This window comes from Cyprinodon tularosa, unplaced genomic scaffold (assembly GCF_016077235.1).
Source record: "Cyprinodon tularosa strain WSP-4 unplaced genomic scaffold, ASM1607723v1 ctg283, whole genome shotgun sequence".
NCBI classification, from domain to species: Eukaryota; Metazoa; Chordata; class Actinopteri; order Cyprinodontiformes; family Cyprinodontidae; genus Cyprinodon; species Cyprinodon tularosa.
Genome location: NW_024038989.1, coordinates 248,956 through 260,533, shown reverse-complemented (window position 1 = coordinate 260,533; position 11,578 = coordinate 248,956). Strand labels below are relative to the sequence as shown.

General features: G+C 41.3%; 1 protein-coding gene across 3 annotated transcripts; it reads right to left on the bottom strand.

Moving 5' to 3' along the window:
• Positions 1-245: 245 nt before the first annotated feature.
• On the bottom strand, positions 246-9,967 carry clgn (calmegin). Of its 3 annotated transcripts, XM_038290524.1 has the most exons (15): positions 9,804-9,967; positions 6,364-6,618; positions 6,212-6,285; positions 6,060-6,118; positions 5,172-5,313; positions 5,004-5,085; positions 4,713-4,905; positions 4,448-4,637; positions 4,215-4,328; positions 3,969-4,125; positions 3,671-3,886; positions 3,463-3,579; positions 3,247-3,379; positions 3,006-3,148; positions 246-1,060 (listed from the first exon to the last, which is right to left on the bottom strand). In XM_038290524.1, the coding sequence occupies exons 2-15, from the start codon at positions 6,616-6,618 to the stop codon at positions 986-988; spliced, it is 1,950 nt and encodes a 649-aa protein (XP_038146452.1). In that variant the 5' UTR covers positions 9,804-9,967; the 3' UTR covers positions 246-985. The 3 variants fall into 3 exon arrangements, with proteins under 3 accessions (XP_038146452.1, XP_038146450.1, XP_038146451.1); XM_038290522.1 differs by having other exon boundaries at positions 4,448-4,905; XM_038290523.1 differs by having other exon boundaries at positions 246-1,057; positions 4,448-4,905.
• Between the last annotated feature and the right edge of the window lie 1,611 nt (positions 9,968-11,578).

Genomic DNA, 11,578 nt, shown 5'->3' with positions numbered 1-11,578 from the left:
TACAAACTCTTCAGACATTAATATAAGGCCAGCATCTCTCCCAGCCAATGAGCTTGGAGAGCTGTTTTAAGAAAGCACTGCTGCATTTAGGTTTATTTTAAAATATCAGAAATCTGGTTTCCTTTCTCACAATTAATTAGAAAGGCAAAATAAAAGTCTACTTTTGCTACAAGCCTAGATCAGTTATTTATATATGTTCATATTTCAGACCTCTGCTCAAAGCAAATGAGTGTCACACATGGAGCTCAGATCTTTAATATTAAACCTTTATTCATAACGGCGTGAAACAAATTCAAACCAATAAATAGAAGATCGGAGCTCATTTTCAACTTCACATTAAAAAAGTTAAGATGCTCATTACAAACTAGCTAAAAGTCAAAACAGCAAATGCAATATTGGTTTTCTTAGCTGGATTCTTTAAACCAAGCTGAGGAGGACTGGTTAGCCTTCACTCTAGCCTCAGTGTTTTGAAACGACAATTATTGTGAAACTTTCCCCTCAAATGAAGAACAGACGTGAATAAAACTCTGCGTTTGCCGTAAAATTATAAAGTGTGTTAACAGCAGCCTGAGGCTGTGCTGCTTTAAGGACAGCAGGTGGATGGTTTGTGGAGAGAGAAGGTAAAAACAGGAGGAAGATGTTGACGTCTGACACAGATGAAGGTTGGAAACGATACGGAGGCTAGAGACGGTGGAAGACGGGGGGGGACAAGAAGACGTCACCTCTGGCTGGCTCCTCCCACAGAGCAGATGGGAGGAAGGGGGAGACATGGAACGGGGTGTGTGGGTCTTTGAGGCTGAAAACCTGGGCTAGGTGGTTCAGAGCTGAGACACAGATGGGGCGGCCGGGTGACTGCAGGCTACCGTCTGGGTTGGAGGAAATGCCACGCTGCTCCACTCAGGGAGGAGAGAGCAGCTAGAACAGAGAAGACCACTTTCACCTTCTCTCCCACGGAGGAGAAGAGATGGCGGGTATGAGGCTGGCCTCAGTCTTTCCGTACCCTCCTCTTTCTGACGGCTTGTTTGTGGCTCTCTTCAGCAACGTTGCCTTCATCTCCCTGCTGAAACCCAAACAGAAGCTAAAGTTGACAAACGATTCACTTCAGGTTAAGTTTAGGTTAGGTCAGTCAAAATCCTCAAAAAAGTTATATATAGATTTATATATACATAACTGTTTTTCACAGGCATCTGAATGTAACATTTACAGTTTTTCCTCAGTCCTCTCTGGATTAAATTTGAAAGGAGAGTTGAATTTGCAAAGGCTAAGTGTCTTCTATTCAGTATTAAAGTGAGGCTCTGAAGCGTAGTTTTAAGCAAAATATCAGTTTGGAGAAGCTAGATGTATTACTGGGTTAATCGGTTATAAAGTATTAAAGTATAGTGAAGGCATTTACATTAAGAAGAGGATTGGTTTGAATGCCATCATTAAAAACTGGTTTAGTTGGTAATCAATTAATTTTTTTGTGGAATTTCTGCTGGACAGTTAGGAGCCTGCTGCCTCCTCTCCCATGAAAGGAGGAATAAATTGATGGGATGATTTTTTCATTGAAATAACTTCAAACAATTACAATAATGTTAAGGTTTGACCCCTTTGAGAAAAGTTTGAATCTTCAATCAAGGCAAGTATAGTCAAAGATAGGCCTCTGATTAACACACCTTTATCTGTTATTTCTGTTAGCTTTAGCATTTCCCTGTTAGCATTGTTGGGCCATAAATAGCAACTGACACAGCGACTGAATCAAATATGGAATCCAGCCAAATATTGCAGTCATTAATATTATGATGAGGACTATGATTGGATGTTATAGAGCCATCATTAAAGTAGGGTGACCAGATTTGGGTTTCTGAAAAGGAGGACTCTTTTTTTGTTTATGGGGGAGGGGGCTGACTGGACCGGACTGGGCATTTGAACCGAGCCATCAGCTCCAGGACTGGTCCCGGTCCAGAGCCAGCCAGGGATGGAGCGACCGAACCCGACTGGTGACAGTATGCTTCCCCCCACCTGCCCAAAAATACTTATAAAGGCTTTAAATGACCTGAAGTCTATTGAAGAAATATCAATTATTTTTGTAATAAAAATGTTTAAAACTATATATACGCTTAAAATTAAATAAAAATGAGTGTGCCCCATCAGGCTAATGTAATAAAACAATTTCCCAAAGAATTTGAGTCACTAGGTCACATGACCTGGAAGCTATTGAAGAAAAGTCCCAACATTTGTCTTTAAAAATATCTAAAAAATTGAAAATAGCTTAAAATTGCATAAAAGCAAGTGTTACATATGTTATCTATTGCCGTGATTTTATATTCGTTTGGTCTTAGCTGGTCACAAGATAAGGAATTTATTGATTTTTGTTTCTCAAGAGTGCTTGGTTCAAAGATTTGTTGACGGTCCCTAAATGCACCACAGCGCGTGGGAGGAGGGAGCAGCTGAGAGACGCCGGCCGACATCGGAGTCCCTCAGTCGGATCAACCGTTTGCTAGTTCCCACTGACTCTGCAGAGCTTGAATATCCAGTATCCAACTTCAAACTAACTTTACCACGGTGCTGACGGCTCAGCTCTGCTGCACCGTAGTCGACCAAAATCCCGGACGATTCTGAAATTCCCCCCGGGCATTTTTTTTAGGTATGAAAGTAGGACATGTCCTGGAAAAAGAGGACGTCTGGTCACACTCATTAAAACCTATATAATAGCAGTTCAACAGATGGGCCTCTACCCTGTCGGTAGGACAGGCTAATGGTCCTAAAATCAGATATTGTCTAAACCTCAGTTAACTGCTGCTCAGAACTTTGTTTAAGAACTAATTTATTATTCTTGACTTAAAACCTGTAAAATAATCTTTCAATACCTCATCAGTCTTTAGTCCTCTGCATGATGTCTGCTACCTGCTCTGAACTACTCGTCAAAACTCTTAAGCCTGCTTTTGCTTGTGTGTTACAGGCTGTGTGCCTGTTCAGTTAGATGGACCTGAGATGATGCATTCTGCTGGTAACCAAACATGTACCTCATCTTCTAATGTTCTTTCTGGAGTGTTGCTTTCCTCAGCTTCTTCCTCTTCCTCTTCTTCCTCCATCTCTTCTTCTTCTCCATTATCTGCCCCCTCTTGATTGTCCTCTTGTGCACCATTGTCCTCCGTCACACCTTCACCTTTACATAATAAAAAGGTAAGAATGATGAGGTTGAAGAAGAAAGCTGCAGTAAAACAGACGATCAGGTGAATAAACCCCAACAGGTGAAGGTCACACCTGCTGCTGGTTCAGCTTCTTTGTCTTCCTCGTCTGCCGCCCCTTCCTCTTCTTCTTCCTCCTCCTCATCCTCCTCTTCTATTCTAGCCTGAGGTAGTTCGACCTTTTTGTACACATAGTCATCTACAGGTTTCTGGAAGTGTCAAATAGGACCTTTTAGAAATTATTTGCAGAAAGTTGAGAACAAAGGTAGAGATTGTGTGTTTTTTCTGCTACCTTTGGCCAACAGAAGAGCACAACCAGGCCAATAGGGAGGCCGACTGTCAGGATGTAGATTATCCAGAGCCAGGGTCGCTCCTCGGCTGCCATCATCAGCTGGGCAAATATCCCCGGCTGGTGGGATTAAAACAGGATATCAGAGATGAAGTGGAACTGTTAACCCTCCCTGAAACACAGAAACTCTGTCCAACCTTCCCTCACTGACCTCGTTGGCACTTGCCACCAGTTTCTTCAGCCCCCAGCTGTCTGAGGCCCAGCGGTCAGCGACCTCCTTATGAGACGTGATGATGAAATTGTCGAAGTAAATGTCTGAGGTCATGGACCAAAGCTCTAGACCCACAGCTTTAAAAGGTGTCATCCTGAAGGGATGCAGGTCCTCGAAATATTCGGGGTTCATCATTTTCCGTGGCTTCCACACTCCCTTCAGAGGAGACGAAGCAGAAGGTTTCAGGGTAAGAACATGTACACAGATACAGGCAGCTGAATGGAGGATTTCCTGTCACCTGATAGTTGGGGTTGTCAATCAGAGGGGCTTTCCACTTGCCCTTATACTGTGGGTTGTTGATCATTGGTTTCTTCCACTCCCCGCAGCCAGGGGCAGTCTCACAGGCTGGGTTAGGAACCTGCGGTGCCTCCCACTCTCCATCCATCTCCTCGTCCCTGCAACCCAAGCAAAGAGCAATCAGCCCTGCTCATCACTTTGTTTTAGAGGACCCACTTAGGGGCTGCTGGTCAGCTCTAAGACCCACCAGTCTTCTGGTTTCTCTGCGTTCGGGTCAGAGACAAACTCTGGCTCGTCATCCAGCCAGCCCTCAGGCTTTAAGGCATCAGGGTCCTCAATCTTTGCAGGTGCATCCTCGTCCCTGCAAAGCAAAGATTCATGCCATCGCTCATATTTTCTTAGAACTGCTGCATGGATGGTGTTCAGGTCTGGAGGGTACACAGACTGCTGTACTTCTGTAATATCTGTAGATATAATTACCAGTCATCAGGCTTCATAGCCTCAGGGTCAGGAATCTTGGCCCGCTCGTCCCAGTCGTCCGGCTTGGAGTCATTTGGATCGTCGATCTCCTTGGGCGGGTTTACAGGAGGCACCATGTCGGAGAGCAGGTTCCCACGGCTCACGCTGGACTGATCGATGAACATCTCATAGCTGTTGTCCGGGTTCAGGACTAAAAGGAAACAGAAGTGATAAATAAAATGTAAAAAAAAAAAAAAAAGACGCTCCTCATTAATCAGCCACATACCGAGGGTGTAGAGGTGGGTCTTCCTGTCTATGTAGAACTTCTTCAGGTCCACGTCGGCCCTCTTGGCGTGCTTCTCCTCCATGTCTTTGTTCAGGGGGTTTTTGTGGCGGAAGATGAAGTGCAGCTTGTAGTCCTCTCCACATTTGTCGGGTCCGAACATGATGGTGTAGGGCGTCCTGTCATGGAACTGTTCCTGGAGGAACAAAAAGGATGAAATCAAGTATCCCAATTAAATCTGTAATCTGACCATCTGTGAGGCTAACCGCACTAATTTATCAACCAGATACCAACCAGACTGAGACTGCCAGAGTCTGACAGCAGTTTGATGTACGCTCCACCACAGTCAATACCATCTTGGAAATTCACCTCATACCTGGAGTAAAACCAACAAACATGGACTAAACCTCTGAGCCTGTCTGTTTTATTAATAACAGCACGGGTGTGTTCTTTTCAACTCACTGGACTACCAGAGGTTCATCCTGGAAGACAAAAGGTTTGTCCAGCATCGCAGCTATGGCGTGATGTTTCGCCCGAGACTTGAGCACCAGGCCCTGGTCTCCTGGAACCTTGTTCTCCTTCAGTGGCTCCACCATCCACTTTCCTGCAGGCAACCAAGAAAGAAGACAGATACAAGGGAGTTACAAAAACATTAAAAAAGTTACAAACAAACCACCGGACTTTCTTTTCCAAGTTTGAAGACGTTTCGTTTCCCATCCTTGACGCTTTCTCAATTAAAAATGACTGGATTAGCGTTGAGTTATATACTTTATAGCATAGCCCTACAGAGCCTTGTTATGGCTTAGAAAAAATGCCAATTGAGCTGAAAAAACAGGTCCACCCCTCAGTGATGGGGAGTAGTTGAGGTCATTGTTGTCCTGCAAGAGATGATACTGGCTTATGCCTCTGAAAATGGAGTAGTAAGGGTTATTGTTGGCCTGGCTGAGCAGGAGAGATATTTTGGTCCCCTTCATAGTGATGGAGGGTTGAGATGATAGTGGGGACTCCCATAGCTAAGAACTCCCATAACGACTCTATAAATCCTCTACCTCAAAGCAAATCCAGACATTTTGAATTGAGAAACCTTCCTGGATGGGAAGCGAAACATTTCCAAACTTGGAAAGCAAAGTCCAGTGGGTTTTTTTTTTTTTTGTTATGACTATGACCTGGATGACTGAGAATCTTCAACAGCAAACACAAGCGAGAACATAAAGAACTCAATCTAAGCTAAAATAACCGCTTTAGGCAGCTAAAAGCACTGTCATTGTTCAATATGTCATTTACATTAGCAATGCATCTGGGCTGTGATGAAATAACAGACAGTAGGGACTAACAGATAAAGATACAAACCGTCATATTTGGCGATGTCTTCATCAGCATCCTCCTTCATAGTTTTTGATAGCTGCCATCTGCCAACATGGATGTTATAGAACTCTGTTAGGCACACCTAAAGCCCAACATCACTAAAATCCATCAGAGTTTTATCAGACCCCCTGGTATACCTGTCCAGTGATCCATCATCAAACGTTTCTGTAAAATACACATCTCCAGTGGGAACAGGAGTCTTGTACGTCACCTGCGATTGGTGGAGACAGATTTCAAACTCAAAGGTTTAAAATCCAAACATGCTCTTATTCTTGGACATGTTCCCCACCTGGAAGGTAACATTAGCGTCAATTTCAGACGTTTCAGCTCCGTCTTTATCCTCCTCAAACTGTTCTTCATCTGTCACCATTGCTTCCTCCTCTTCATCATCATCTGCCATGAGAACCTGCAGCTCCTCCTCGTCTAGACCCCCATCGCTGCCCAGAGCTTCCGATTCTGGATGCTCATGGCTAGATGCGATGGCCGCCAAGACCATAGAGGAAAGGAACAGCAGGCGCCACACCCAGCCTGCACCTAGATTCATCTGAGAAGAAGGAACCAGACATACAACACAAGGAGGTGGTGATATAGGAGATGTTCTTCATAGCGAAGTGTTTGTCAGCAATAAAAAAAAAGAACATCAAGCATTTAAGATGTTAGAGGAGTGACTGGATGAGATATAGAAGTTACACAAGTCTGTGTCACGACAGCAGAGTCTGTGACATACAGTTCGATTTATTTTAGCTATAAAAAAAACCTTCCCATAAATATAACATCCAGAAACACTGAGTGTATGTGACTAATTGCAGATTTCCTCTTTTAGATTTCTGGTTTTAATGACTTTATAACCAAGGAGCTGCATGCATATAAACAGCATTGAAGATCTGCTCAATATTTCCTTTATAACAGATATCTGCAACTTCATCTGGATCCGCTCAGCCTGGCTCTGTTTGGTTTAGGAGCAGGAAATGAAAATCCTCACTGTGGACACCAGCAAAGCTCCAGGCTTCCCCTGATAAATCATACTTTTCATTGAGATGTTTATCTGCTTGTTACTAACTGAGGAGGCAGTGAGGAAAACTCCCCTCTATGGCTCTTTAGCATTCATCTAAGTGCTCAGTTTGCGCCAACGTGTTTAATAGAATCACCACAGCAGCTGTGAGTGAAACCCTGAAGGGGAACATAATAAGGAGAAGCTTATAGGTAACTGTAACCCATACAGTTGACAAAATTATTCTTAGGACCAGAAGGCAACAATGACAAGCAGAGCTGGAAGAGATCTGATGATCTGGCTCTGAAATCTAGAGACAAAGCAACAGGCACCACTATGACCTCAATAAGCAAACTGTTGTTAATATATAACTATTAGAGAGGGAATCCATTGATGATATCTGGTTTTATCCTTTCCTTCTTCATCATTTATCTAGAAGCAGTTCACCAGTTTTAAACAACATTCAAAGGCTTTTCTGTACATTTTTATTATGTTTTTTCTATATTTCTGTCCCAGATAATTCTACATGTAACAAGGGCTGGTATGTTTAATGAGTTAAGAACAAGAAAACAGTTCAACTAAGAAAGTACAGAAAAATGTATTACTGCTGTTACTGTAACAGAAAAAATAAAAAAATCTTCTGCAGCAGTTTATCCGTGGCTCCTCTATGAATACTTTTTATGAGTAGCCTCTTTATATCTTTTGGGTCAAATATAAAACGTGATGCAACATACTAGGAAGTAACGCAGCAGATTTTGACCTGCCTGGGAATCGTCCTGTCAAACTGAGCTACTTTTGCCATTTTATAAAGCAGCTAATAAGGTAAATGCATGGAAACCAGCTTACCAGTGGTAAACAAGGCATTAAAAACCTAGGGTTTCAAAAAAATGATTAGTTTCTCATTAGTGATGTACTGATCTGATTGGTATCTGCATCGCTCCCAATACTGAAGAAATTATAGATCAGTTAGTGGTGAAAATCAGCCCAATCCATTAGAGCTGATCCATTCAGTATATTTCTATGACAAATATAAGTTTGGCTAAAAATCTTTTTAAACAGCAGGAAAGTTAAGCCCTTATGGGCATCTGTCTCTAATTCAGTAAATACAGTCAGTTTGCATATTTTATTTTCAGGATGGAAATAACATGAAAGCAAACAAAGCTCTGGTATTGGAAAACTATTGTAATCTGCAGATGAAAGTATTGGAATCAGATCGTAAGAGAAAAAATGTGGATCTGTGCATCCAACTTGATGGGGAGAAAAAAAATAAATGTATACTGGCAAGTTGGTTAAGCGACAAATGATTTCCTGGAGAGAGCAAAGATTATGATTAAGAAGATTAACTTTATTGTCCCAAAGGAAATTTGATTTGGGTACAGCTACATGGTCTAAACTATGTGTCACACTGCATTCAAAAACACTGCTATAAAAATGCCATTATAAGACAATAAATAAATACATAAGGAAGCGTATTACATTACATTCACAATAAAAAAAAAGTGAAAGAAAAAATTTATAAAAACCCTTCTTTAAAAAAATTTGTTATGTGAGATAATGAATACGTAAAAAAGCATGTCAGCTTAGTTTAGATTTTGAATACCATTGCCTATTCCACAATTTACTGCGTAATCCCGTTTATTGCCTTCATGGAAAGCGGAACAAATGAGTTCTTATAGCGGTTCAATCTACAGGCAGTAACTCTAAGACGTCGACCTGAAGGAAGAAACTGATATTCTGAATAAAGAATATGAGACCAAGAATGGCCAAACAGATGTGCACTGCCAGTAAGCTGGCTGAAATAAGGAAACTACAGGTTTCCATTCTATAAAAGAAGGGAAAAATTAATCGTTTGGAAACTAATGATTCTGGAGAAACAACATTGTAAAAGGAAAGAATATTGTTAAGCCCCTGACTGCAAGCTAGGAATGTTATATTTCCTATGTTACTCTAAAGGGTAGAACAGCTTTTTTCAAAGGTTTTGATGCTTTATAGTCCAGCTTTAAGCAAGAAACAGACAAGAGAATAGAATGCACTTGAAATAAGACCAAATAAATGGCAAATATCAGAATGAAATAGATTAAAGGCTTGGAGAAAATTTAAAGACATTAAGTCAATATATATAAACACTTCACATAGAAGCAGCTTCATGTCTTATCAGATCAACTAATAATTATATCACACCTACATGTGATGATACAGTATGTTATCTTGCATCGAAGCAAAGCAAATAAGCTGCTTCAATTCTCCAAGCTGTCTGTTGTTATACTTTCTCCAATAACGCTGCTGATAAAGTCTTTATTTGTTGGTAGAAAACGCCCACCTTTAGCAGATGCAATATTAATGACAGCGTGTGAAAAGAAAAAAAATTATAAATAAAGCTGATGGGATGGATGTAGAGCCAACATGGCTGCCGTGGAGGACCGCAGTGGCCCGAACGGCTTCAAGATGAGCGGCTGTGTCCGCAGCACCTGCTGCTGGATGCTAACAGCGCCTCTCCACTGACAGCAGCAAAATATGCGGCTCAGCGGATAAAAATAATTAGCTCATACAGTCACAACCTTCATTAAACACATTTGGCTTTGGACCTAGAAAGTATGATATACAAAATAGAACAACAGCTTCAAAACAGGATTTGTTTTAACAGTAAAAATGAATGAATAGCAGCTGCTAGCAGGCTAACTTAGCATTAATGTCGCATTAGATGATATGTAGAGACTTACAGAGAAGCAAACACTAACCTTATGAGATGTTTTAACCGCAGAGGAGAAATCCTTTAAAAAATCTGTCTCTATGTGTCAGAATCCTGAGTAGTTGTCCCGCTTCGGTTTCAGAGGGAAAGGGAGATATCTGAGGGAGCGTGAGTGACAGCTTGGTCAAAATAACGGTAAAGCCAGTGATGCGTTCGAGGACAGGCGGAAAAAAAAACAACCTCTCATGAGACAAAATCTACAGAAGAGGATAAGGGCCCCTGGGGAATTTTTTTTTTTTTACCGATTTTTAAATATTATTTCAGTTTAATATGGGAAAAAATTCAGAAAACAAACTATACTTTCCTACAGCCTTTGCTAACAAATAGACGCATATATTTAAACACCCGTAATTTTAGATAATTAGGGGTGTGGGAAATAATCGTTTTGGCGATATATCGTGATATTCGGCTGCCCAATATAATATCGATCTTTCACTTCTTAGTATCGATTTAAAAAAAAAAATGGTTACATAAAACATTGATGGGAAAATGGGCTACCTCTCCACCACCACTCTGACAGAAAGCCCTGTGGAGCCCTTTAACTGTGCGTGCAGCACCAAATCTATATTTGAGTTCTGAAAAGAGCAGGAATTCTATACTTATCATCTTTGATGTTAATATATTGACATACATAATTAACCACAAAAAAATTAAATGTTTTGAATATTTCACTTGAGAGTATTACTGCTGCCACTATCTGTATTGGAGGGGTAAAAATGGTAGGGCCCCGCATCGAGCTCCGCCCCCGCTGGTACTGTATACTGCTGTATTCTTCAAACGGAAGGCGTTTCGGGGTTTCCCGCTGACAGTGAATGCAGCATCTGTCGTAAACTGAAATAATTTTTACGTTAGGTTTTGGATGATTTAACGCGTCAGGCTTCATTTCCTATAATAACTGACTCACGTTACAGAAAATCCAGTGATTAAACGTTGTAGCTTAGGTAATACATTTTATAAATAAACCTATCGGGCTTTAGAGTCGTAAATCGGTTTTAGTAGCTTAACTCCTCCCTCGGGGCGGACATCTGAGAGAGAAAGCAGCTGCAGCGTCGCTGTGGAGTTAGCGCCTGATGTTGAGAGCTGGAGTTTGATTTTTTAGCTAGTCGCCGAAGAAAACAGATGCCAAGTCCTGTAGCCTACTCAAACGGCGAAATAATTTGGGGGTCCTCGTCGGAAGAAGGAGACGATGACAATGACACTGATCCGAGTCAAAAGCCAGTTTGTGGGATCAAGACGGCGGCTCAAGTTGTAGAGGATGAGGAAGAGCTAGAAAGTGATTCGGATATGGATAGTTGGATGCCAGTTGGTAGTTTCCGGAGAAATGGAAAATCCAAAAGTAGTGAAGCGGGCAGAACTTGTGAGAATTCAGGAATCAAAAGAAACCTTGAAGACGAAAGCACAGATGATGGAAGCAAGGGTGTACGTAAAAAAATCATGAAAGAAGAGGTGAAGATAATATTAAAATTCAGAAAGGAAGATGAAAATATTATTCTGAGCCCAGTAACAGTCTCTAAGGAGCTAAAAAAGAAAGTGGGGGAAGTTGAAATGGCTAAAACTCTGAGAGATGGAAACTTGCTAATTGTCTGTAAATCAGAAGAGCATAAAAGGAAAGCAATGAGTGTTGAAAGCATTGGAAAGAAAAGAGTGGAGAGTAAAAGAGTGTTGGTTGAAAAGAAAGATTCCCGAGGAGTTATTTACGGAATTCCGGTTAATGAAGATCTGGAGAGATTAAAGCATAACATCCATAATGTTGAAGTCATTGAT